Source organism: Canis lupus, chromosome 29 (genome assembly GCF_011100685.1).
Source record: "Canis lupus familiaris isolate Mischka breed German Shepherd chromosome 29, alternate assembly UU_Cfam_GSD_1.0, whole genome shotgun sequence".
Taxonomy (NCBI): domain Eukaryota; kingdom Metazoa; phylum Chordata; class Mammalia; order Carnivora; family Canidae; genus Canis; species Canis lupus.
The window spans coordinates 29379409-29401571 of NC_049250.1; the positions used below are offsets into that span (position 1 = coordinate 29379409).

General features: G+C 39.4%; 1 protein-coding gene across 1 annotated transcript; it reads right to left on the bottom strand.

Moving 5' to 3' along the window:
* Positions 1-166: 166 nt before the first annotated feature.
* ZFAND1 (zinc finger AN1-type containing 1) lies at positions 167-20227 on the bottom strand. Its single transcript, XM_038579612.1, has 8 exons — positions 20130-20227; positions 14652-14694; positions 13272-13311; positions 10844-10971; positions 10667-10758; positions 9711-9832; positions 1411-1566; positions 167-1322 (listed from the first exon to the last, which is right to left on the bottom strand). Exons 1-8 carry the CDS (start codon positions 20182-20184, stop codon positions 1152-1154), a joined length of 807 nt encoding a protein of 268 aa, XP_038435540.1. The 5' UTR covers positions 20185-20227; the 3' UTR covers positions 167-1151.
* Positions 20228-22163: the final 1936 nt, after the last annotated feature.

The window sequence follows — 22163 nt, forward strand, 5'->3', positions numbered from 1 at the left end:
TGTATTTAAGTATGCATATATCTCATTATATCCACCATGGCAATTATAATCAAATTCTTATATTTAGTATGTACTCAAATAACTACCTTAATAAACATATATGTATCTGACAGAAGTCAGAAGTTATCTCCATTCCTTGCATGAAAATAATATTAAGAGATGAACATTCTGAGCTTAATTCCTTTATTTAATTATACATAAAGTCACTATATGGGACCTTGACAATTAAGATAGAAAAGGGACAAAGCCTTCCCCAACAACAAAAAGGGAAAATAAACCATTTCTCTTCCTTCTATATAGTAGTACTTTGTTGAGTACTGATGGAATATATCAATCAGAAGCAATAATTTTAATGTGTTGGTAAAATATAGTTCCTTTTGGTATATATTTTGCTTTGATATATATATAAAGATACTGTAATGAAGTTGTGTGACTTCATCTTACTCTCATTTGTAATACATCTATACAAAAAAAGAAAAAAAAAAAGGTAAATCCTACTAGAGGAGGACCTTTATCAGAGATATGCCCCAAAGCAGTTAGATGACACCAAGACAACTGTTTCTTCTTCCTAGGCCTGAGATTCCTCATCTAAAAACTTAGAAGAGTGAATGAGATGGTCTCTAAGTTTCTATGATTCATGTACACACATCAATGTATACATCTGGATATACAGTTAAGGCCATATATCCTGGCCTCATGATGCCAGGCTTGGCCATATTACTTACTTAAAGCAAAAGTTACATGTGTGTTTTCTTAAAGCCATCTCTTCTCTTCCATTGCCTTAAAAGTAGCAATGACTCCAAACAGGAGTCATTCCTTCAGCTTTGATCCTAGAGTAAAGATGGTATGCAGCAGAAAGTCATGACAACTGACATTAACTAAATGAAATACACCTTTTTTGTTGTTACTAAGCAGAACCTAATAAAAGCTAAAGACATGAATTTGCTGATAATTCAATGTCCATTCATAGTTAAACTTTAACACACAAAAATTTGAATTCAATTTAAGAGAAAACTGATAATGTAAATTATGACATAATGGAAATAAGTTAGAAAGCAACTTTTAAAAATAAAATATATTGTATTTGTAGTAAAGGAAATTGACTTAACATAGAATTTTCCTTGTCATCTCCAGCTTGAGTCCTTACATGACTATTCCAAGTAAGAATCAACATTTTTTAAAAATTGTTCTTCATCATTAAGATATTCCAAGATAATATTTCCACCATTATATAAAGGGCAATCCTCCTTAGCAATCCAGGTTTCCAAAGTATGATCCAAGGGTAAGGCTTCTCCTGAAGTAATGTGACATAACCTTAACTTCTGTTAAAGAAAATAAATCATACTATAATAAACATGCTGGTACACAGTATCCTAAAGCTTTTAGGGAAAAATTATAATCAATTGTTACCTTAGCTGTTAATTTGTTATTGTCATTTTTAAGACTGGTTAAAGAAGCTGCAAAGTCTATGACCTTTCCAATGCTCCATCGGTGGCAAAAGAACATTGGTTTGCTCTTCTCTTTGCTCCCCTTAGGTAAGAAAACCTGAAAGTAAACTCTTTCTGTCTGCAAAAATAAAAAGTTAAAATACAGATTACATATAGAGAGAACCTCTTTTTGTTTGGTGACTTGTCTTTCCTCCTGGTTAGAGGATTACCCTCTAGTGATGCAACTTTTAGTGGGAATACCAATCACAGTACCCAAGAATCCACCCAAATGCATGTGCATAAGACCCTAGGCTAGGGTGGTCTGTGCAAAGACAAACATGTGACACAAATTAAGCTAATCAAGGTCTTTTCCTGGTGATATGTTAAAAAAAAACTAGGAGAAGGGAGGAGCATTTTTTCCCCCCAAGAAAAAAAAATTTTTTGAGTCTTACTGAATTCAACCTAAAGTTGCCTGTAGCTATCCCTCCATAACTCTCAGCTATTCCTGAACTAATGTGGAAAAGTTTCCTCAAGTGGGAAAAAATGATTCCAACACAAAAATGTCAAGCAAAGAGATGGACTCTTTCAACAGGATGAGTCCCAGAATCTGGTCATCCCTTGAGATAAATCAATGCATCACTCCCCATTATAGAAGAAGAAAAAAAAAATGTTTTAAGCTAGTTGTTATCAAGTTTGTCACTTGCAACTGAAAGATTCTTTATCCATATAACATTCACCTGTAAGACCTTACTACATATTTAAATACAGCAGGGCTCTTGAGAACAGAGGTCCTAAAAATAAATAAGACAATTAAGTACCTTATCAACAAAACAGAAGGTTCAGAGATTTGGAGGTTCCTATAGTATTTTATGCCCCTTATGCTTCCTTATATTGTAACTTCTTGCTAGATTAAAAAAGTGGGAGAGCAGGGTACTTAGGTGGCTCAGTTGGTTAAGTGTCCGACTCCTGATCACAGCTGAAGTCTTGACCTCAGGGTTATGAGTTCAAGCCCTGTACTGCACTACACACTGGGCATGGAGCCTAGTTAACAATAAATAAGAAATAAATTTAAAATGGGGGAGGGGCAGGGAGGGAGAAAAGGAACAAAGTTATTTGGCCTCTAATTTCCCCTGATTCCTAAAAATTGCTTTAAAAAAGTACTGACTTACAAACCAATTCATCCTATAATAAAAATTTTGGTATAACTGGACTATCTCTAAATTATACAGGAAAAATCACCATTATTCTAAGATATAATAGATTCAACACAATTTCCCTCTAAGCACTAAGGAATTTAGATTTGTTGAAAACCAATGGAATATACCATAACAGATAACAAGTATTAAAAGAAAAAAAATCAAAAATTTAAGCCGTGGGCCAACTCTATAATCTAATAGTTCCTGCTCCAAATTGAAGTAACAAGAGCTTAAATACAAAAGGAAAAAATTTTAAATCTATAGGCTCAGCAAAAAAAAGAAAAAAAATAACACTGAGGATTAAAAATGAAACAACAGCAAACAAGTGATAGGCCAGTTGAGCCACAGACTTTCAAAGCTCCAGAAGAGAAAGTAGTCGTCAAAAGTGTAGCTCTGGGTTAGTGGGAAAAACAGTGTCGCATGGAGATGAAGTACCTGGGTCAGGCTTACTGCCTGGAAGCAGAGACTAAGCATAGGGCTTCTGCTCCAGGAAAGGACACTCAAGAAGGTAATACTGAATGCTGACGTAAGCTACTGCTTACAAAAAACAGTATTTAGGAAGGCAGGGAAGCACAGATAGAACCTCTTGATAGTGAACAAAGCCAAGGTCTTCCAACTCAGTAAATAGATCCACAAAAATCCAAAAGTCTCTGTAGAGCAAAAGCACAAACTGCCAATCTCAAACTTGGATTGCAATCAAAGTCTTGAGTAGATGGGCCAGTGGGAGAAAATGCAAAATTGCTAGAGAGGGAGAAGTGAGTGACCACAGTGAGCAAGATAGTAAGAACCTCCTACTCAAGATGGACATGCAGAATCTATAAATGGAAATTCAAAACAAAGGTTTAACTTACTATGGGCAGATGAACTAACTTAAAAAAAGATACTTTTATGGATATATCCATAAAAAAGGAACAAGAAGGGATCCCTGGGTGGCGCAGCGGTTTGGCGCCCGCCTTTGGCCCAGGGCGTGATCCTGGAGACCCGGGATCGAATCCCACATCGGGCTCCCGGTGCATGGAGCCTGCTTCTCCCTCTGCCTATGTCTCTGCCTCTCTCTCTCTCTCTCTTTCACTGTGTGCCTATCATAAATAAATAAAATTAAATTAAAAAAAAAAAAAAAAAAAAAGGAACAAGAAGGTATAAATCAAAAATAGGCTGAAATGAAACAAGACAAGCTATGAGGATCCAATGAGAAATCTACAAACCTTAAAATACAGTTTCTGGGGCACCCAGTGGCTCAGTGGTTTAGCGCCACCTTCACTCCAGGGTATGATCCTGGAGACCCAGGATAGAGTCCCACATCGGACTCCCTGCATGGAGCTTGCTTCTCCCTCTGCCTGTGTCTGTTCCTCTCTCTCTGTGTGTCTCTCATGAATGAATAAAATCTTTTTAAAAATAAATAAATAAATAAAATAAAATACAGTTTCTGAAATAAACACAGACAGGAGAAATTTCAATAATCTTCAATAAAAAAGGTTTAACTGACTGAAAGATGTATTTGAGAAAGTCATCTAGAATGCAGCACAAATTGACATGAAGACAGAAATTATAAATATCAAAAACATGTCTAACAAAAGGTCAGAAGAGAAGGAAGCGATATTCAGAGATAAGGACTAATTCTACAAAAGTAAAACAATAAGTCAAATTAAAAATATACCTTCAGAGCCAATCTAATTAAAATAAATCTATATGTAGAAACACTGCACTGAAATTGCAAAATATCTATGTTCTCTCTTGCTATTTATAATAATTTCTCTCAGTTTCTCCATTTCTCCTTTAAAGTTAGCCCATAATTTTAAGGTTACCCACTGGAGTCCATCATTCAAAATCTTGTCTCATCAAGACAACTATGAAAATCCTAAGAGGGTTTTTTTTGTTGTTGTTTGTTTAAGTATAGTTGACATACAATGATACATAAGTGTACAGCATAGTGATCTGACAAGTTTATACATTATGCTATGTTCACAAGTATAGCTACCATCTGTCCCCATATATTGTTATTATAATATCATTGACTATATTCCTAATGCTGTGCCTTTTAGTCCCATGACTTATTCATTCCATAACTGGAAGCCTGTATCTCCCACTCCCCTTCACCCATTTTGACTCCTCCCCCAGAAGTTTCATTGAATATAATAAAAACGAATAATATAGATGAATAAAGAATAAAACTAATAAGGAAAATATAGATAGGAATTACATTATCATATCTTAGAACATTCTATAAAGCTATTGCATCAAATCAATTTGGTACCGATATGAGTAAAAAATGAGTGGAATAGAACAGAAAATCTAAAAATGGATCCAGTAAAACTAAATCTTAAGCTTCTCATTAATTGAAATATCAAATATTGCTTTCAATCGGAGAATGGCAAACCAATTGGTGATGGCAAAATTAGCTAAAAAACTGGAAGAAAACAAGATTGGGTCTTTAGCTCACAATATATGCTAAAAACAAATTCCAGATGGATTAAAGACAAATAAATGCAAGATGCAAAGAAAGAAAAATCCTAAAGAAAACCATAGCATGATAAACTATTACCTGTGTTAAGAACATGGTTTCTGAAGCCAGCCCACCTGGTTTCAATTGGTAGTTCTCTACTTAGATGCTATGCTACTAGCAAGTTACTTAACCTTTTTGTGCCTGAATTCTATTAACTGTTAGGCAGAGATAACAGTACATGTCTCACAAGCTTGAGGATTAAATGTGTTAGAAGAGAGCCCAGAACAAAGTAAGTGCTATACCAGTTTTTACTATTATGCTTAAGTAATGAAACAACTACAAGGTAATTCAAACAATATTATTGGAACCTTAGGGCAGGCCTTCTCAACCTTGTCAACCAGAAAATTCTTTATTGTGGGCATTGTCTTATGCATAGTAAGATGTTTAGTAGCATCTCTCACCTATGCCCTCTTTATCCATAGAACCCCCATGTCCAGTTGTGACAAAGCAACCCTTAGGAACAAAAAACACACTCAGTTGAGAACCACTGCTTCAGTGGGAAGGACACAGGCAGAGGATGTTGTGCTGGTTTTTCCCTTTATACATCTTTTAAAAGCTACACATGCAAAAGCATGTACTAGGTTTGCAATTTTAAAACCATCAAATCAAGATTTCAAAAAAAAAAAAAAAAAAAAAGAAATAATCACTAAGACTATAATCAACGGTTTCTAAACCAGAATAAAAGGAAATATAGAAAATGTAATCAATACAAAAGATGTGAGGAGGGAGAAATAATCAAAGGAAAAGGTTGATGAGCCAAAAGCCAAAGATGGATGAAATATGTTCAAATGTATCAGTGATCACAATAAATATAAATGGATTCAACTCACCTATAAAAGAGCGATACAATCAATCTGGATTAAAAAAAAAAAAAAAAAAAAGAAAGAAAGAAAGAACAAAGTCCAGCTATATGCTGCTTACAAGAGACACCCTAAACCAAAACACAGGAAAGGTGAATATAAAGAAATTTTACAGAGACGTAATAGTTAACTATTCACTAAAAGAAAGCCAGTGAAACAATATTATCATTCAAAATAGAGTTGAAGGCAAAATTAATAAAGATATAATGAAGAAACTCCAAGTACCTGATAACATGTTTGGAAAAACCATTAGAATTACAAAAAAAAAGATATCTGACAAAACCAGTTATAGTGGGAGACTTTAACACCCTCAGTCTCAGAAACTGATAGATCAAGCAGACCAAAAATTAGTATGCACATACACACAGACATGCATACGAATACACACAAATGGGAGGGTGGCAGGAGAAAGACTACAAATGACAAAACAAAAAGAGCAAAATGTAAATAATTAGTTCTTTAGCACATAAAGAATATGGAAAAATTCTTTGTAGTACTCTCATTAACTTTTCTGTGTTTAAAACTATCAAGTTACTAAATAAATAACCCCACACCAAAACGAGTAGGTTGAAAATAAATTCACTATTTAATATGGGAAGATGGAAAAAGAACACCAGATAATCTAAGCAAAGCAGATAAAAGGAAATAATATAAATGCAGAATTTAGTGACACAGGAAAAAAAAAAACTCAAAAAACAAATACAGTAGACAGATCAATAAAACCAAAATATGGTTCTTTAAAACAACTAAAATATAAATTAAAAATAACACATATGCACAAACCTCTAGCAAGATTATTCAAGGGGAAAACAAAGGAAAGTATAAATGAAAAATACTAACAATGAAGTGGAATGCACTACAAAAGACATAAGAGATTTTGGAACATAAGAGAATAAGCTGAACAACTTTGTAACAAACTGGAAAATCTACATCAAACAGTAAGTTTTAAGACAAATTTATATTTACTAAAATTTGAGGTGCCTGTGTGGCTCAATTGGTTAACTGACTCTTGATTTCATCTTAGGTCATGATCTCAAGGTTGTGAGATCCAGCCTGTGGAACTCCATGTCAGGATCTGTGCTCTGAGGGAAGTCTGCTTGAGACTCTCTCCTTCCCTCTTAGCCCTGTCCCCTGCTCAGGTGCTCACTCTAATAAATAAAATCTTCCAAAAAAAATTTGCCAAAATTTCAGATGACTATCCAAATAAACCAAGAACTATTTAACACAATGAAATAGTATTCAAAATTCTCACCTCAAAAAAGGCAACAGATTCAAAGGTTGTAACACCTTTTAAAACAACCCTTCAGGAACATATAATCTCCACTCTCTACAAAAATTTCAAAGAATTAAAAAAAGCCACAACTAATTTTATGTGTATAATCTTGGTACTAATATCACAACCACTACTAATATATTCGTTAATCACCTAGCAGTGCATTTTAAAGAAATTACAAATCACAGTCAAGTAATTTATTGTGATATATGTCGGTGATTCAACAAAAAGATTGATTAATGTAAAACGTTTGTAAAGAAAAGGCACCTGATCATCCTGTTGGATGTAGAAGGGGAAAAAAAAAAAAAAAAAAAAAAAAAAAAACCTTACAGTAAGAATTCATACCTATTCATGATATAAATTCCTAGCAAACTAGGAAAAGTACTGCTAACTTGATGAAAGCTACTACCAAAACTTTACAGAAAATATAGTATTTGATGATGAAACTTTAAAGTCATTTGCATTTAAGTGCAAAAAGTGCTTAAGATGCCTACTGTCACCTACATTATTCAAGACTTTCAGGAAATCTCAGCCAGTGCTGAGAAGGGGGAAAGTTTGCGGGGGGGGGGGGGGAGGGAGACCATAAAACTGCCATTTGTAGAAGATATGGCTACACAGAAAACATCCCAGAAAATCTACAAACTATGGGAACTATTAGAAAGATTATTTGCTAGAAAAAAGGACAACATACAACAATGAACAATAGTCAGGAAAATATATATATTTTTTAAAGTTATCATTTACAATAGCAGCAAAAATAATGAGGAGCCTAAAATATATAAATATGTATAAGCATTATAAAACATTAAAGACATTTTTAAAAAACCTAAAGAACAATTGGAAATCATAGACATGGATGGGAAGAATCAAAATTCTGAAGATGTCAACTGCCTCTAATCTAAAATTTAACATAATTCCTATTAAAATTACAATTTCAAAGAATAGGACAAAGTGATCCTAAAATTTTTACAAATGAATAAATTTTTACAAAAGAATAGATGTGGTTGAAAGTAAAGAATAAGGTAGAATGACTTCTCCCACTAATTATAAAACTATGATAATTAAAGCAGTTTGATATTAATGCAAAGATAGACAACCGAACCAAAGGAAATGAACTGAGATCCTTAAATTAGTCCTACAAGTATGAAACACTCTGGTGTACGACAAAGGTATCAATGTAAGGATGAACTCTTCAATATCTTATGACAATCAGAAATCCCTCGGGGGAGAAAAAATATTTCACTTACAAATTCCAAATGGAACAAAGAGCTAATAAATATTTTTAAAACTTTTAAAGGAAATTATAAGAAAATCTTAAACAACTTATTTCAAAAGGTACAAATCTTAAGGATTTAAGTAACTGAGTACATTAAAATTTTAAAGTCTGAACTGCTAAAGAAATCAAAAAGTAAAGACAAGTCATATACTGAGAAGATGTGAAATCCACTTACTCAAAGCATTAGAATTCAGAATATATAAAAAGTCCTCTAAATTTTTTAAAGTGCCAAAAAAAACCCCAATAGAATAATGTGCAAAGGATATGAATTCAGACATAAAATGGCCAATAAATCTATGCAAAGTGGCTGAACCTTATTAGTCACAAAGGAAATTCAACTTTATAGTTCAGTAAGTTTAGAAACAAACACTGAAACTCTCAGACACCACAGGAAGGAGATAAATCAGAATAACCACTGACAGCAGAAAGCTGATAATATCTAGTAAAGCTGAAGATGAGCAAACCCCATGACCCAGCTTTTCTATTTCTAGAGATATTACTACAGCAGCATTTTTCAATCTGATGGTCTCACTCCTTTAAGGGTTATAAAATCAACAATCTTTAAGATAAAACAAAATAGAACAAAAGCCATCAGAGAATGTTAACACAAAAGGCTAATATATAATATAAAACTAGGTATTACTTACTGAAACTGTGTTAAAGTATGTATATACATAGGTATGTACGTACATACTGGGAGATTACATAAAATACGATTGATATTATGGAGTCTTAAAGGGACCACGCTAGAAGAGGGTGGTTTTAAAGGGACCACCCATTCCCATACATACACAAGGATGTTCACTGTTGGAACAGTTTATAATAGCAAAAGATAAGGAAAAAATCTGAATCTTGTTCATTAGGAAAATGGATTAACTGTGGTATATTCATACTGTGGAATAATGTGCACCTATCAAAATGAATGAACCAGACTAAATGTATCAGCATGGATAAGTGTTAAAAACATGATGCCAAGTGGGAAAAAAAAGGTTGAAAAAGAATGCATATGGTTCACTGACAAGTCTGTAAAGTGAAAAAACTCAAAACTATATACCATGCAATACTAGTAACAATACATATCACGTTCAGATTAATTGTTACTTGATGGGTGGGAAGAATGAAAAGGGCACTTCAATTATATTTGGGAACACTGTTTTTCCAAATCTGAGACCAACCTGTGGCAATGACTTATCTCCGTCAGCACGCATCTTTAATTTCATCAACGCTACCTTTGCAGCTGTTTCACTATTTTTTGCACCTTTCCTTCGTTTACTTGCCGTCTCTCCAGTCTTAGAATCTAAAAAATAAGCTTAAGTATATAAGCACGTAGAATTTTTAATTACATTTTCCAGAGTTCTATTATTAGTTATGGCCTTGAAATGTATACAGATTACAAACAATAGAGCTAGAGATACCACACTCTTCGTTGGTATCATACTTAAGTGACCACTATAAAAACATCTTTAGGGCAGCCTGGGTGGCTCAGCGGTTTAGCACCACCTTCAGCCCAAGGCGTGATCCTGGAGATCCGGGATCGAGTACCACGTTGGGCTCCTGCATGAAGCCTGCTTCTCCCTCTGCTTCTCCCTCTGCCTGTGTCTTTGTCTCTTTCTCATGAATAAATAAATAAATTCTTTAAAAAAAAAAATTAAACTAACCAGAGGGACGGTCTACGTCACAGATCTATTCTTCCTGGCACTTCAGATTATCAGCAGCATTCACAGAACAGCTGATGAGATTTAAGATTAGTATTTAGAGAAAGCAGAGCACTACACTAGCGTTATGAGTGCCACTTCCAGCCATGATAGTTAACCAGCTGACCTAAGTGGCCCAGTAAAACACCATCTGGTAGGGTACACTTCCATGAGGCCATTAGGAACACCTTCTATACCTTGCAAGCTGACTTAAGAAGCAGGACTCCGTAACAGATAAGGAAACATGGGCAGACCGGGTGGCTTAACAGTTTAAGGCCTCCTTCAGCCCAGGGCGTGATCCTAGAGACCCAGGATCAAACGCCTGCTTTTCCCTGTTCTGTCTCTGCCTCTATCTCTCATGAATAAATAAATAAAATCTTTAAAAAAAAAAAAAAAAAAAAAGAGGAAACAATAAAACAAGCTTTCTAGATACTTGCCAATAATGTCTTTAACAAGTTTCTGAGTGGCAACCATACGAGGCCTAGGAATTTCCAGTTTTTCACATTCATGATCTGATTGATGACGGTGCCTAAGAGCAACAGAAGAGGGACACTAGTTCATGTATTTGCGTACTACTTAAATACATACAGAATTTGAATGGTGTGAGTGATTACCTCAGGCAAAAATTCTTCTCACAATAAGGACATGTAACTGGCACTAGCTCTTTTTCCGCACAGTCCTTGAATGAGCATGGGTAAGATGTAGGCTTATCTGACTTCAGTCTCTCATGGATTACAGTCACCTGAAAAATGTACAAAGGAGCAGTGGCATTATATATTCCACATTTAAAGCAAAGTAACACCTATTTAGAAGGCAACGTTCATATCATTTTTGCTTAAACTTGTCAGAACTTACATATAACAGATTATAATAAATGTGTGAGAAATGACTGCTGTGCTGACTGTTCTACATTTTCATAACTTTCTTACTGCAGGATACTTATCTTCTAAGTCAAATTAAAATGACTATTCAGTTACTCTTCATAATTTAGTCTTCTAAATTGTAAACTTTGTATCAGTCCTAAACAAAGATCCCTAGGTAATCATCTCATTAACCCTCATATAGCAAGTCATAACAACTTTCTAGGCCAATTTTAGGAAGTTAAATATATTATTTATATGAGAAAACTTAAAATTATGTTTATCCATGATATAGAACATCGAAGATGGTTTTCATCATGATATACTCTCTATTCTGCTACATTCTCTACTCTGCATTATTGTATTACCAGCAAATACTACAATAGACGAAGAAGAGATATTATAAGATTAAAAAAAGAAAAAATCCAGGTCAGGCTAGTTTGAGTTTTATGTAACTAGGTTTCTAGAGTTGAATGAATTTAGTGAAATAATTTCTTAAAGTCTAAAAAAAAAAAAAAAAAAAAAGAAATAATTTCTTAAAGTCTACAACCAAAGAGCATTCCTCCTTATGAATGGTAGTTCTATCTTGTTGGAATTAACTTCTTGACTATTTTTCCAAATTTGGTCTAATGTTCTAATGGTAAAATGATTTTCATTATTTAATAAGATCTAATTGACACTGTATGAGACATTTATAGAAATCAAAAGATATCATAAGAAAAAGCAAAGATTTACAACCTGTAGAAGACACATTGTATGACTATTTCTCTCCAATTATTCCTGCATAATACCAAAATGTTAATTTTTATTTTCCTCACATAAATCACCTAAACCGCAAATGAACAGATTTGGACTGAAGCTCTTTTAACCTTCATTTTCTATAATTGAGAGAATAGATATAAAAATCCTCAGTAAAGTGCTTGGTAAATGCTGGGTAGGAATAAATATCAATTGAAAAATGTGAGGCACATGGTTTCTTCCAAATGGAGTGAATTCAGTTTAACTTCCTGACTCTCTGATCAAAGGAGGTAAAGCAACTTCTTTTTTTTTTAACTTATCTTATTATAAATTTGAGAAAATTACATTTGGCATGGTGGGCTGTTTTCTCTTCTTTGTTCAAATTGAACTGCCCTCAAGGGAGGAGGACTAACCTGGGGGAGCACTGCTGTAACTAGTGGGTAAATCTGCTTAATTCTAGATTTTCTTTCTAGCCTCTTAGGCTTTGCACTAAGCCTAATCATTCAATTTACCCTTTATAAGTAGTAACAATGATATTTTGGCTTCTATCAGCTCTTATAAATCTCACAGTTTGATCAGAATTGGGGTGGGGATGTTATTGGACTACAGGTATGTTTGTGGTGATGTCAGGCTGACTGAGTCAGAACAAGTTTTAACCACAGAATCCCAGCATCAGGAAATAGAGAAAATGAACAAAACTGTGAAGAAAACTTGAAGGAGTATATGATGAGGATGTTAACTGTTGGGCTGGCGAGACTGGGGACCTCAAAACGGCAGACCCCAGGCCAGCAACCTCCCAATATGGCCACCTTGGCACCCTACCCTAACTTAGCACACAAAGACCTGTAACCCTTGCCCTAACTGGAATGCCACCATACTCCCATCTTCCCGCCAACACCACCTTACCTCCCTACCCTAACTTAGCTTACAAAAAACCTGTAATCCTTGCCCTAATAGGAATGCCACCCCGCCCCCATCTTCCTGCCGAAAATTCTTTATAGACCCTCCTGTGGTTTGCCTGGGCCAGACTTCCCTGACTCAAGCCCCTCTGAGTCACAGAACCTCACCAGGGAGCACTCCCCATTAAAGCACTCTTGAACTTACTGCCTGGCTCTGCCATTTTTAATTTCTCTGCCATTCATTTGGGAAAAACCTAACATTAATCCCATAGTATATTTATATAGAGCCCACAGCTGTAAGTGGGCTACCCAAACATAACTGCAATGCACAAGACTTATAACACTTTATAAATACCAAGGAGATCAATTTTTCTTTAAAACAAACTGAGAATAACAACAGAAAATGAACTAAGAGTTTCTTTATATGATCGATTTAATATGCCAAGTTCTAATCTGTGGTACACTGACTGGTTTTAAGTTCAATCAGAGTCTGAATGAAAGTACATAAATACAAACATATTTTATTAGGAGAACTAGTAACATACCTCAGGGCAGCTATGTGACTCTCTGCTTCTGTGTTCAAGGCTTAAATGATTAAAAAAAAAAAAAGGCAAGCTTATTTAAATGCAATAAACTAATGTACTTAAAGGTAACTGTAGTAATTGGATATATTTTAATGATTAGTATCCTTAGATCAGTTACTCACACTACACTAATAACTCTGCGTGTAAGAATAAACTGAAATGCCAGACAAATTAAAGATAGAACACCTATAGTCTCAAAAGTTTCAAAACCCAACTGTTCAACTTCAGTATGAATAAAAACAATTCACCACTCTAAACTACCTCTGAATGCTTTAAGGTGTGTACAAATACAAAGAGTCTTTTAATCTCTTATTTCTCCAAGACCATCAGGAATAAAATGTCAAAGTGCTCTAGTTCTGAAGGACTTAAAAATGTGCATTACTTTTATTTAATCCTAATAAATGTTTCTGAGTTATTTTCTGAAGATAATTTATTCTTTCTGTGTTCTATTTAATAAATTAAATGCCTAAAACATGGGGGCGCCTGGGTGGCTCAGTTGCTTAAACGTCTGCCTTAGGCTCAGATCAGGACGTCAGGGTCCTGGGATTGAATCCCAAGGCCTGCTTCTCCCTTTCCGTCTCCTCTTCTGCCCCTCTCTGTGTTTGCGCTTGCGTGCTCACACCCTCTAATAAAATCTTAAAAAAAAAAAAAAAAAAGCCTAAAACATGAAAGTTTAACTACAAAGAAAACACATTTTCTAAAATCCCTGGTTAGTTCCCAGGTTTTACTTTGCATGTAATGTGTGTGCAAAGGATGTGTAATATCCAATTAAAGAGATGTATAGGTTGGGCTCATTTTAATTAATAAAATACCTAGATTGTTTTCTACCATATTCTTTATATTGTGGATATGTTCTCTCATGTGATTACAAGACCCAAATATAACTTTTATGTAAAAAAAAAAAAAAAAAAAAAATCACACATAAATCCATTTCTGAAAGTTTAAAGTGTAGCCACATATATGCACAAGTAATCAGAGCCTAAGACTATACTTTTTTCTAAGTAATTACTATAAAATATCAATGGCTAAAGTAAAAACTAAATCATTCTGCTTTTCAGAAATAAATCTCCTATTACAAACATTAAAATTACACCCAAATCTGGGCAGCCCAGGTGGCTCAGCAGTTTAATGCCGCCTTCAGCCCAGGGCCTGATCCTAGAGACCCGGGATCGAGTCCCACATCAGGCTCCCTACATGGAGCCTGTTTCTCCCTCTGGCTGTATCTCTGCCTCTGTGTGTTTGTGTCTCTCATGAATAAATAAAAGCTAAATAAATAAATAAATAAATAAATAAATAAATAAATAAATAAAATTACACCCAAATCCTGCATAAAAAACTTACCAAAATACTCCTGAACAACCATCGCACACAAATGGAAGAAAATCTAAAATGGGGGGAAAATGTTATATGCACTAGTCAGTATTGGATTTTGATTTAGTTTTCTTAAAAACATTCTTAAAGTACTAAATGACATCTATAGAACTCTTTTTGACCAATAGCCTAGTGTAGGAAGTAATGGTTAAATAAAAGCTATCACAACCTCAAGCACTCTGAGAATAACTGGATCATCAGGAGATAAATGTTCTTTGTAGCAGTCTGCTAAGTCAGAAAAAAAGTACTGGGTTTTTTTGGATGCCCAGATTTACTCTATGTTGTTTGAGTACTGTATACTGCAAAAACCCTGCATCTGTAGTGAAAATCCTGTGTTTCATTTCTGATTCCTCAGTTTACCTATTTGGCAAGGTTAAGCACACCATTTAATAGTAGAGTTTTGTGGGGGATGGAAGGAAGACAGCAGCATAGGAGGATCCTGAGCTCATCTCCTCCCAGACACGCTGAGACAACAGCTACATCTGAAAAACACCTGAAGATACCAAATAGACCTTCCCTACTTAATGCTACAAAGGGAGCCATTTTGGAAGGGTAGGAGGGGTAGACACACAGTTGGGAACCAAATCTGAGGTAAGACTAACCATAAATGAGATACCACAAGCACAGAGAAGCTAGAGGATCAGAGCCTGGACCAGGCACCCCAGCTCCTGGGAACCTGTACTGGAAAGAGTCCTCATAATGTCCGACTTTGAAAACCAGTGGGCTAACCTTCACAAGCTCTTAAAATCAGTGGGGCATGGGACACCTGGGTGGCTCAGTGGTTGAGCGTCTTCCTTTGGCTCAGGGCGTGATCCTGGAGCCCCAGGATCGAGTCCCACATCGGGCTCCCTGCATGGAGCCTGCTTCTCCCTCTGCCTGTGTCTCTGCCTCTCTGTGTGTCTCTCGTGAATAAATAAATAAAATCTTTTAAAAAAATAAAATAAAATCAGCGGGGCTTACCTCCAGGTACTTTAAAGATCTCTAAGAGCTGAGTCCTCACCCTTAAAAAGCTAGAATAAGTAACAGGTGGCAACTAGCACAGAAGCAGCAGTTTGAAAAACAACTGGGGTATTCATGAAGGCAATTTATTTACTAATCTTAGAATGTGCAATAGAGGGACAAGGATCTTCAGACTTTTCAAAGAACAAAAGTGCTAGGGGACACCATTTCTCTTTCCCTTTCTCAGGTGATTCCTGGATACTTGGAGGAGCCAGCACTAACACTCTGCAACCACCTTGCTAGTACGGTGTGTCTGCCCACGCATTCACCTGTGTTCCTACCCCATCCAACCTGCTTACCTCAGCAGACTCCCTCCATAGTGGCTCCTCTCCTGCCATATCTGTGAGCAGGTCCCAGTACCACTCCAAAGGGACTCCTGCCCTGGGGAGATGCAGATACCCCACATACCAGCATGCCCAAAATTCCAGCAACTTCTAGCCGGCCACACAGGGAGAAAGCCCTGGCATTCAGTGGGACCACAGAGGCTGATAGCAGGCACCTAGTCTGACTGCTAGTCTGCCCATTTACAAGCCCAACAAACTTCTCAACAGTGCAGAAACAAACTCTACCTGGTGTGCCCATAGCAGGCAAAATAAGTCATTGCAGCCAACAGGGCTGAACGTAAATGAGGCTCAGTCACAACAGTAGTGGGCATGCAGGCCAGAGAAAAGATATCTCTGGAGCATCTGGTTTTGGTGACCAGGTGGCGTTGTACTACAAAGCATCACTGGACCTTTTCTACACACGTACACTAACTTTCAAGACCAACATACATAGCTGATCTAATACATGGAAACACAGAACTACACAACATGAGACAGAGGAATATGCCCCACATTAAAGAACAGTACAAAAATCACAGCAAATGAGTTAAAAGAAACTGTGATAAGCAATACGTCCAATAAAGAAAACAATAGTCATAAAGATACTCATTGGACTTGAGAAAAGAATGGATGAGGTCAGTGAAAACTTCAACATAGATGTAGAAACTATAAAACAGAACTAGTCGGAGATGAAGAATTCAATAACCGAAATAAACACACTAGAGAGAACAAGAGATGAGAGGTAGAAGAACAGATTAACAATCTAGAAAGACAGGATCATGAAAAGCAACCAAGCTAGAGTAAAAAAAAAATGAGAATAGGATAAGGGAACTCAGCATCATCAAGTGTACTAACATTCACGTTATAGGGAACCCAAAAGAATAGAGAGAACAGGGCAAAAAAACTTATCTGAGGAAGGAAACAGACATCCATACCCAAGAAGCAAAGAGAACCTCCAAAAAGATGAACCCAAGGAGGTCCATACCAAGACACATGATGATTAACATAGAAAAACGTAATGATAAAAGAGATAATTTTAGAGGCACTTCAGTGGTTCAGTTGGTTATGCATCTGACCCTTGGTTTTGGCTCAAGTCATGATCGCAGGGTCATGAGATTGAGCTCTGACTGGGTTCCATGCTGGCATGGAACCTGCTTAAACTTCTCTCTCCCTCTCTTGGCCTCTCCTATCCCTACTCTCTAAAAAGGACAATGTTAAAAGCAGAAAAAAATACCTAATACGTAATAAAAAGAATGCAAGCCTAACACTAAAGAAAGTCATCAAACCACAAGGGAAGTGAGCAAGAAGGGACAGGTGAACTACAAAAACAAAATCACATTGAGCTATCATGACCTTAAATCTGTCACAATGGCTAAAATCAAAAACACAAGAAAAAACAAGTATTGGTGAAGACGTGAAGAAAAAGGGACCTTCACACACTATTGGTGGGAATGTAAATTGGTGCTGCCACTGTGAAAAATAGTATGGAGTTTCCTCAAAAAATTAGAATTAGAACTATCATATGATCCAGTAATCTTACTACTAAGTATTGACCCAAAGAAAATAAAAGCATTAATTTGAAAAGACCTATCCACCCTTATGTTTTACGGCAGCATTATTTTCAATAGCCAAGATATGGAAACAACCCAAGCGTCCAATGATAGATGAGTGGATAAAAATGTAGTACGTATATATACACTACGGAATATTACTCAGCCATAAAGAAGAATGAGATCTTGCCATTCCTGACATGGATGGACTAGAGAATATTATGCTAAGTGAAATAAGACAGAAAAGACATACCATGTGATTTCACTTGTATGTGGAAGCTAAAAACAAAACAGAGAAACCAAAAAACTCACTCTTAAATACACAAATCAAACTACTGGTTACCAGAGGAGAGGAGGGTCGGCAGATTGGTGAAATAGATAAAGGGAATTAAGAGGTACAAATTCCAGCTATAAATAATTAAGTCACAGAAATGAAAAGCATAAGGAATATAGTCAATATTATAATAACACTGGATGGTGACAATGACATTTATCATGGTAAGCAGTTATATATGGAATTGCTGAATCTATTGTACACCTGAAACTAATATAACATATGTTAATGATGTCAATTTAAAAAGTCATAGAAAAGTACAATGAACCATCCACATCACTTAGTAAGAAAAAATTAGTAGAGCTTTGGATACATACATATACTTGATATAGAATGTAGTATAGTATGTTGTATGTGTACTTATACACACAAAACCAAAGCACTATTAGGTAATACAAAGATACACATATAAGCACATCAGGTCTCTGTGTACATGTTATTTTAAGATTTTATTTATTCATAGAGACACACACACAGAGAGAGAGAGAGAGAGAGAGAGAGAGAGAGAGAGAGGCAGAGACACAGGCAGAGGGAGAAGCAGGCTCCATGCAGGGAGCCTGAGGTGGGACTTGATCCCGGGTCTCCAGTATCAGCCCCGGGCTGAAGGGGCGCTAAACCGCTGCGCCAGCCACCGGGGCTGCCCTCTGTACATGTATTTATGTATGTTTGTACATATATATTTCTATACAATATATCACACCTACTTCACAGGTTTTGGTTTGCGAAACCAAATGAGATACATGTAAAAAATAGGAATGGTAAGTAGCTATAAGAATAACTGCAACAATTAACTTGTTTTGAATATGCTGGACTCAGAAAAATCCTGTGGTGACGTGGGAGAAATGTGTTCAAAGAAATTTCAGAAATTCAATAGATGAATTGATACTGCCAAATTTAGCCTTTCTTTCCCTTCTGTAGAGGAACAACTAAGGAAATGAATTTCTGAAAAGCACACAGAAGTATTTACTCTTCCACTAGACACAATCACCCTCTAATTGTTTTGACTGCACCTCCTACTACAGTACAGTCAAGTGAAGCTGGATACGTCCAATGTCACCACTTTTACAGAGTGAAAACAAAAGGCACTGCACTTGAGAGAGGACTACAATTGCCCTCACAAGATCTCAACCAAAACAGGAAGAGGTCCTATTATAACCCAAAGGGATCCCTGGATAATTCTGCTTTTGGGACAAGGAGGGCTGAATACAGTTCTTCCTCAGAAGTAAGCTAAATGGGGATCCCTGGGTGGCTCAGCTGTTTAGTGCCACCTTCAGCCCAGGGTGTGACCCTGGGGTCCAGGGATCGAGTCCCACGTCGGGCTCCCTGCATGGAGCCTGCTTCTCCCTCTGCCTGTGTCTCTGCCCTTCTGTCTCTCATGAATAAATAAAATCTTTCTTTAAAAAAAAAAAAAACTATATTAAAAAAAAGTAGGCTAAATGATTGGCCCTCCTTATGAAGGCATGATACTGTGAGCATGTTTCATGCCAAAAAAAGTACGTTATACGTTTGTCAACAAGAGGAAACTGAAGCATATAATAATATTCTTATGTGTTTCAAATTGGGGGAAAAAAAATTGTGCATGCTTGCTATCTTGAGACTTCTGGTGATGAACTAAATCTTCAAGGCACACCAAGAGGACCTGGAGGGAAGAGTGAAGATCCAGGTAACCTCCTCGACACTATCTTTCTATCCGTTCAGAAGCTAAGGGAGATGTAGGACGCTCATTTAGTAGCCTCTCCATCCTAACCCCCTCCCCACTACTCCAAGAAGGCTAAACGCTGGCCTCGTTTCACATACGACCTGTACTCTAAGAGACCCTGGAGGGCGGCAGATCCACGGACTTAGTCATCGTGCACACGTGAGACAAACCTGACTCAGAACCCAGGTGGCCACGCTTCTCTGTGAACGACCGACAGGGAAACACGGGTTCCCTGAACAGCTGGCCACGCCGGCCCGGGGTGGAACCCAGACTGCGAGCCACGGGAGTCGGAGGAGACGGTGCCCCTGCGCCCCCGCCCGCGGCAGGCAGCGCCCCTCGCCCGCGAGGACGCCCGAGAGCGGGGGCAGCGCGCACGGCTCCCTCCAGAGGCCGCACGCTCGCCCCAGCCGCCCTCGCTGCCGGCCACCCCGCCTCCCCACGCCGCGCCCCGGCGCGCGGCCGCCCCTCGCCCGCCACCGCCCTCCGCGAGGGCGCAGCGGGGCTCGTGTCCGCCCCGCCGCTGGCTAGGGGGCGCGGGGTCACCTCGCCGCCGGCAGCGCTCCACCTGGCAGTGCCGCCCCACGTCCAGCTCCGCCATCACTCCGCGCCGCAAGGGGCGGGGCTGCGGCGCACGCGCGGCGCCTGCTGGGACCGGGGCGGACCCGGTGGGGGGGAGGAGAGGGGACGGGGGGCGGGCCCGGGCCGAGGAGGGGTGCAGGGGCCGTGCCGGGGCCGGGGCAGGTGGGCGGAGGCGTGGCGGGCTCCGGGCGAGGAGGGGTGCGGAGGCCGTGGCGGGGCCGGAGGAGGGGACCGGGGGCGTGGCGGGGCCGGGGAGGGGCATGGCGGGGGCGTGGCAGAAGGGGGCCGGGGGCGTGGCGGGTCCGGGCCGGGTAGTGGGGGGCGGGGTGCGGGGGGGACGTGCGGAGACTGGCGGACCCGGGGCAGGAGGGCGGGGCTTGGAGCGGAGGGGCCGGGAGGCGTGGCAGGTCCAGGGCGAGGGAGGGAGGGGGCGTGGCCAGGGGCAGGGGCGGGGCCGGGGGCGGGGCGGGGCCAGGGGCGGGGCGTGGCCCGCCGGAGAGTTGGCGCGTCCCCGGAGCGGTCCGGCTGCTGCGGGCGCGTAGCGTCGTGAGTGTAAAAGCGACCTCGGCTGCGCGAGGCGGCGCTCGGGGAAGGGCGTTGGTCTGTCCGTCCTTTTGCAGGGGGGAGTCCGCGGCTAATCCTTAAGGAAACCACCCTGTCGCCCTTGCGGGGACTGCGTGACGTTCCTTCGGTGCAGGAACCCACGTCGGGGACGACCCCACGAGGACGGTCTTCAGCGTGGGCCTCCGAACCAGCACAGCGCCTGGAGCGAGTGTCCCGGGTCGTCCCGCGGAGGAGAGCGGCCCCCCTCAATTCCGTATTCGCCCCGCCCCAGGGCTACTTAATAATAGAGTTCAAATGCCTCTTGCAAGGAAGTCATTAGGCTTAACTTTTTTTTTTTTTTTTTTTAAGGCTTAACCTTTTTTAAAAAATCTTTTGCTTTTTAAAATTCTAGGGATCCCTGGGTGTCGCGGCGGTTTGGCGCCTGCCTTTGGCCCAGGGTGTGATCCTGGAGACCCGGGATCGAATCCTACGTCGGGCTCCCGGTGCATGGAGCCTGCTTCTCCCTCTGCCTATGTCTCCCTCTGCCTATGTCTCCCTCTGCCTATGTCTCCCTCTGCCTATGTCTCCCTCTGCCTATGTCTCCCTCTGCCTATGGTCTCCCTCTGCCTATGTCTCCCTCTGCCTATGTCTCCCTCTGCTATGTCTCCCTCTGCCTATGTCTCCCTCTGCCTATGTCTCCCTCTGCCTATGTCTCCCTCTGCCTATGTCTCCCTCTGCCTATGTCTCCCTCTGCCTATGTCTCCCTCTGCCTATGTCTCCCTCTGCCTATGTCTCCCTCTGCCTATGTCTCCCTCTGCCTATGTCTCCCTCTGCCTATGTCTCCCTCTGCCTATGTCTCCCTCTGCCTATGTCTCCCTCTGCCTATGTCTCCCTCTGCCTATGTCTCCCTCTGCCTATGTCTCCCTCTGCCTATGTCTCCCTCTGCCTATGTCTCCCTCTGCCTATGTCTCCCTCTGCCTATGTCTCCCTCTGCCTATGTCTCCCTCTGCCTATGTCTCCCTCTGCCTATGTCTCCCTCTGCCTATGTCTCCCTCTGCCTATGTCTCCTCTGCCTATGTCTCCCTCTGCCTATGTCTCCCTCTGCCTATGTCTCTCACTATCATAAATAAATTTAAAAAATAAATAAAATTCTAGGGCTTTTTTGGGGTGTGGGAGTGGGGTCTGTAGCTCTTGAGGCCCGAGTGTTTACTGAACCTCCTTGGTCCCTCAGACTCTCCCGAAGAAGCCTTGTGATGCCGAAGAAAGAAGGAGTTTCAGGTACTTGAAGAGTCGCTTCAAAGGAACCAAGGAAGTGGAGGTGCCCTAGGCGGGGAGCAAATGGATGCCAGTCCACTGATGGGACACAGGCCGCCACTCCAGAGTGGGGTGAGAGGCAACGGAAAGTGTACTCATGACGGGGGCTGGAAAGGTACCCAAGGCCTCTCCTGGGCCTGG

Bases quoted from the DNA above. Each gene is read 5' to 3' on its own strand.
- ZFAND1 (XM_038579612.1), bottom strand. From the start codon at position 20,184: ATGGCGGAGCTGGACGTGGGGCGGCACTGCCAGGTGGAGCGCTGCCGG. The intron at 14,695-20,129 runs GTGACCCCGCGC...CCCCCATTTTAG, and splicing joins GGAGCGCTGCCGGCGGCGAG to ATTTTCTTCCATTTGTGTGC. The intron at 10,972-13,271 runs GTATGTTACTAG...TACATTTTTCAG, and splicing joins AGTCACATAGCTGCCCTGAG to GTGACTGTAATCCATGAGAG.